The sequence below is a fragment of the Pituophis catenifer genome, unplaced genomic scaffold (genome assembly GCF_029215685.1).
Source record: "Pituophis catenifer annectens isolate HBS135680 unplaced genomic scaffold, rPitCat1.0.hap2 SCAF_14, whole genome shotgun sequence".
Classification (NCBI taxonomy): domain Eukaryota; kingdom Metazoa; phylum Chordata; class Lepidosauria; order Squamata; family Colubridae; genus Pituophis; species Pituophis catenifer.
Window position 1 is genome coordinate 7,409,326 of NW_027256894.1, and position 5,869 is coordinate 7,415,194.

General features: G+C 44.8%; 1 protein-coding gene across 1 annotated transcript in view; it reads left to right on the plus strand.

The window, feature by feature from the left end:
- The first annotated feature begins 966 nt into the window (after positions 1 to 966).
- Positions 967 to 5,869, plus strand: part of IGDCC4 (immunoglobulin superfamily DCC subclass member 4) — a 125,521-nt gene continuing 120,618 nt past the window's right edge. The window contains exon 1 of the mRNA XM_070953469.1: positions 967 to 1,091. Coding sequence (XP_070809570.1) covers positions 1,025 to 1,091 — 67 coding nt within the window. The 5' untranslated portion in view covers positions 967 to 1,024. The remainder of the gene's footprint in view (positions 1,092 to 5,869) is intronic.

Sequence of the window (5,869 nt, forward strand, 5' to 3'; positions counted from 1 at the left end):
AACATTTAACAAACGTTTCACTTCACGACATAAATGTTGGGCTCCCTTGCGGTCGTACCTCGAGGACTATCCCGTACATCCAAGGCTGTTCTGAATCAACCAGGAAAAAAAGGGTTATCTGTTATCATGTCTCCCTGAAAATAAGACCCTTTCTTATATTTTTTGGAACCCCGAAATAAGTGCTTGGCCTTATTTTCGGGGAGGTCTTATTATTTTGGGGCGTGTGAAGGAAACCAGAAGAAATGGCAGGGACCAGCTGTGCATGCATTTAAATATTTTTGGGGAGGCTTATTATCAGGGGATGTCTTATTTTAGGGGAAACAGGCAGGGGTGAAATGTTCGCCCGATCCGGTAGCAATGGCGGCGAGTGGTTCAGAGAACCGGTAGCAAAAATTCCTGCCACCCCCCCACCCCATGCCCAGCTGAGCCACATGATTATCAGAGGCTTTTTTTTTTTCACTTTTAAAAGCATTTTTTCTACAACCTCTTCAGCCGAAAAATGCTTTTAAAACTTTTTTTTTAAAAAAAAGCCTCTGATGATCGCGTGGCTCAGCTGGGATCGTCAGAGGCTTATAAAAGCATTTTTTTTTCTGCAACCTCTTCAGCCGAAGAGGTTGTAGGGGGAAAAAATGCCTTTAAAAGCCTCTGACGATCCCAGCTGAGTTGCCTGATCGTCAGAGGCTTTTAAAAGCAATTTTTTCTGCAACTTCTTAAGGTTGTAGAAAAAAATGCTTTTAAAAGTAAAAAAAATAAAAAAGTTGGCCACGCCTCACATTACACCCCCTCTCACCAAGCCACGCCGACAGAACTGGTAGTAACAAATTTTACATTTCACCACTGGAAATGTTATTTTTATGGCTCAGAATTTTTCTCTGTTGGATCAAAGCCTTCAAATATCACCCTTTTTTCAACCCTTTTTTCGGCCTGCAGGCTTTTGCTGGGTCCCAGCCAGGTTGCATAACACATTTTACGGGAAGCAATTATTCTGGCAACGCTGGAAACGAGCAGAAGAAGCAGAGAAAGCATGCAGACTCATCCAACGCAGGTTTCCTGCAGGAGGCAGAAATCAGAAGAATGTTCTTTCCGAAGAGGTAAACGGAGGATTGTAGCAAAGCAGCGATAAATTATTCTCCCCCTCTCACTTCACCCTCACATTGTGGAATTTCCAATGAGGCAAACATTGCTTTCCCCGGTCCCAAAAAAACGTGTTATAAAATTCAGCCTGTGATGCAAAATTCTGGAATTTAATTTTACCATGTGTTAGATTCGTTGAATTAATGAATTTGCTTTCTGTTTTGAGGGGCTTTTCGGGAAACAAGCAGATAAGAGACACTTTCTCCTCTTCCGTTAAAGAGTACATGATCTAGTCAGGGGTAATTCCTTATAAATACAGGTAGTCCTCAATTTACGACCACAATTGACATCCTCCCCCATTTCCATTGTTAAGTGAGACATTTCTTAATTGGGTTTCATCCCATTTTACGACCATTCTTGCCCCGGTTGTTAAGGGAAGCACTGCAGTTGATAAGTTAGCAACCTGGTTGTTAAGTGAATCTGGCTTCTGCATGGACTTGGCTTGTCTGAAAGTCGCAAAACGGGATCACATGACCCTGGGACGCTGCACCCGTCATAAATGTGAGTCAGTTTGCCAAGCGTCTGAATTTCGATCACGTGACCTGGAATGGATGCTGGAAAGGTCGTAACTCTGAAAAACAGTCAGGAGTCACGCTTTTCAGTGTCATCGTAAGTGTGAACGGTCACTAAACAAACTGTTGTAAGTTGAGGACTACCTGTACCGATGAATGAGACTACAGGTAGACCTCAACTTCCGGCCACAATTGAACCGAAAATTTCTGTTGCTAAGTGAGGCGTTTGTTAAGTGAGTTTTGCCCCATTTCTTATGACCTTTATTTCATAGTTGGTAAGGAATCATTGCAGTCCTTAAGTTAGTAGCACAGTTGTTAAGTGAATCTGGCTTCCCCATGGTCGCAAAAGGGGATTGCATGATGCCAGGACATTGCAAAGGTCATAACTATGAACCGGTTGCCAAGAGTCTGAATTTTGATCACGTGACCGGGGGCCATGCTGAAAAGATCGTCACTGTGAAAAACAGTCATCAGTCACATTTTTCAGTTCCGTCGTAACTTTGAACGCTTACTAAACGAACTGTTGTAAGTCAAGGACTCCTTGTAACCTTCTGCCCAGTCTTCCTAAGTTTCATAGGATTCCTTTTTCCCCGGTGCATGTGAGAAAACGGCATGCTGTTGTTTTATCTTCAGCAGTGCCTCCGGAATAGGACTGGCATGATGATGGGTACTGAATAAGGATATGGCATTGTTGGCGCTGCAATTATAAACTATAAAGGAATGGAGCTTTTATGAAATGGAGGCTTCTGGGACACGTTGTTCCTCTTTAATTGCAGACAGAAACTCCAACCAGATCCAGAAAGGACACCAGTTTTCATCCCCCTTAGATGCAACCTCCACCGCTGTACCTAATTTTAGGGCAGTTTGCAAAATTTGGCTGGGAGATGCCTTTGTGTCCTTTTGTCCCGACACCGAACAGGTGGATCTATTTTGGGAAATAGGTCCAGTCCATAACTTTCCAGTGTCTTTGTAATTCTGTCATTAAATGAGCTGTTACAAGGTGAAGACTACCTATATTCAGGGGATCTGTGGGAAAAAATCTCAGATTAAAAGAATGTGGATGTACAGGTTAAAGGAACACCATTTTCAGTTGGAGAGGAAATGGTTTATTGCAGTAATGATGTAAGTACTCATGGTTAAATTATAACAGGCCAATAAAATGTGTAGAGGAGATATTGACAAATGCATATAAAATGTAGTAAAACACTTTATTGTGCTTTGTTGACGAGGGTTCCTAGTGGAAAGTCTGAGAATTCAGAGTTTCCCTGAATGTATCATTACGATTTTGATTCTGAAGAACTGAAGAAGCTTTTTGGAGGAGAAGCGAAATGTCTTCGAGGAAAAACAATGGAAGTCCCCGTGGCCTCTTGAAAAAGCTCCTTTGGGACAACCATGATCTGGATGACTGAGAATCTTCACAGACGTTTAGCATCTATCACCGTTAAAGATAAATTTTGTCCTTCAGGAATGGTTGGAGAACTTCAGCTTCCATTAGTGAAATTCAGGAGCTTTTTCAACCCAAGTTCTTTGCTCATAAATTTGGTGGAGAATCACAAAAGGCCAGGAGGTCTCCCAATTCTACTTTTGATATTTCTACCATAGCAAGAAGGGTAGATTCTTGATCAGGGGGAAGAAGAACTCCAGTCTTCCTTGACTGACAACCTGCTGATCATTAATCTACTGTAACCTCCATCTTGAGAGATGCCTCAAGTTGTACCCAATCAATTATACTGTCTAAAATGGAGGTCAGCCTTGAGGAATGGCTAAAGAGATTGCGCAAAACTGGATGGATGGTCCCTTCACATGGAGGTCAGCCTTGAACTGATACAACAATGAACCTTACCGCCTAATCCCAGTCCTTTCATCCAAGGGATTTATGAAGAAGAAAAAGTAGAATTGCAAAACAGGCTGGTGATCTTCTTTCATGAGAGAAGAGGAAAAAAAAAAAAGGGAGGCACAGGGCATGTTCCAGGCCCTTCAACAGTACAAGTTGAATCATAATGGGTCAGAAAAACAGAATAACAGAGGTGGAAGGGACCTTGGACGTCTTCTAATCCAATTCCCTGCTCAGAAAACCCCCTGCTCAGGAAACCCTATACCCGTGATGGCGAACCTATGGCACACGTGCCATAGGTGGCACATGGAGCCATATTGGTGGGTACATGAGCGTTGCCCTAGCTCAGCTCCCGTGCGCATGCGCACACTGGCCAGCTGATTTTTGGGCCTTCTGGGCCCAACGGAAGTCGGCAAACGGGCTGTTTCTGACCTCTGCAGGGCCTCCAGGGTGGTGGGGAAGGCTGTTTTTGCCCTCCCCAGTCACCTAGGAAGCCACTGGAGCCTGGGGAGGGCAAAAAACGGGCCTACAGGGCCCACCGTTCCATCACATGCCATAAGCGGAGGGAACATTGGGGGGTCGTGCATGCATGCATGCATGGGGGGGGCAAGGTGCATAGAATTATGGGTGTGGGCAAACACGTGTGCAACCACCCCGCACTCCCCCAGCTTTTGGCACGCGATGGCAAAAAGGTTAGTCATCACTGCCCTATACTCTTTGAGACAAATGGTTGTCCGATCTCTTTTTAAAACCTTCCAGTGTTGAAATACTCACAACTTCTGGAGGCAAGTTGTTCCACTGATTAATTGTTGTCGTTGTCAGGAAATTTCTCCTTAGTTCTAAGTTGCTTCTCTCCTTGATTAGTTTCCACCCATTGCTTCTTGTCCTGCCTTCAGGTGCTTTGGAGAATAGCCTGACTCCCTCTTCTTTGTGGCACCCCCTGAGATATTGGAAGACTGCTATCATGTCACTCCTAGTCCTTCTCTTCATTAAACCCAATTCCAGCAACCGTTCTTCATATGTTTTAGCCTCCAGTCCCCTAATCCTCTTTGTTGCTCTTCTCTGCACTCTTTCTACAGTCTCCACATCTTTTTTACATCGTGGCAACCAAAACTGGATGCAGAGTCACGTGATCTTGATTCTCTCCCTCAACTATCCAGGATCCCACCAAGTCCAGAAGGAGTAAGACTAGAATAGAATGGATGATCTGCAAGGGACATTAGAGGTCTTCTAGTCCAGCCCCCTGCTCAAGCAGGAGAACCTATACCCGTGATGGCGAACCTATGACACGCATGCCGGAAGTGGCATGTAGAGCCATCTCTCCGGTCACGTGAGCCATTGCCCGTTGCTATTCCGGGTTCCAGCGCGTCGGCCAGCTGGTCTTCACCCATGCGGTAGCGCAAGACACTGGAGAAGCAGCTGTGTGGTGCACATGCGCGTCGGCATGATGATCTTCTGGTTTTTGGCACACGCATGCGCACCGGCCAGCTGGTCTTCACGCACACATGCGTGCCAAAAAATGGAAGACCAAGTGGCTGATGCACATGCGTGCACCAGAAACCGAAAGATCATCTTCCCGGCGTGCGCATGCGCACCGGGTGGTTACTCTTCCACCCCCCCACCCCGCATTATTCTTACCTTTTATTTGGCCCCGCCCCAATCTATTCACTGCTGATCGGCTAGAAGGAAAAAACTGTTTAAACTCTTGCCAGGGTTTTCAAAGGGCCGCCCTACAGCTGATCAGTGTTAAAAGGAGTCAGAGGTAATTAGCCCCGTTACCTTCCTGGGGTAATTGCCTGGATCGTGGCATTTCCTTGTGTATACTTTTGATAAAATAAAACCGGAATACATCTTCTAATAAACTCATATTTATTGTAAAGAAAATAAAACATCTAACTATCTAAATATTTAATTGTTACATTTTTGCAAAGTTCATATCGGCTACTTCTCAGTAGCCGGACGTCTCTTGGCAAGAGAAGAAAGAAAAGTGTGAAGAAGAAAGAAAGAATGCGGACATGCGTAGTATCAGTTACTGATAAGAACTTTTGGCAAGCTACGGAAAGTCTGACAGTCCAGAAATAATGAGCTCTGCTGGTAAATACAAAAACGCAGTGACAAAAGGCAGTGTGGTGGTAGACCAGTGGGCTCGAAAAACAAATGGGTAGACCGGTACAGCTCTGCCAGCAGTTAAAAACCTGGTAGACCAATACCTCTGCTAAATCCTAAAGAATTGTCACATGACCATCGAACCACGCCCACAAAATAGGCAGAACCGGTAGTAAAAAAATTTAGAATCCACCCCTGACCTATACCATTTCAGATAAGTAGCTGTCTAGTCTCTTCTTAAAAACCTCCCGTGATGGAGCGCCCACGATTTCTGGAGGCAAGC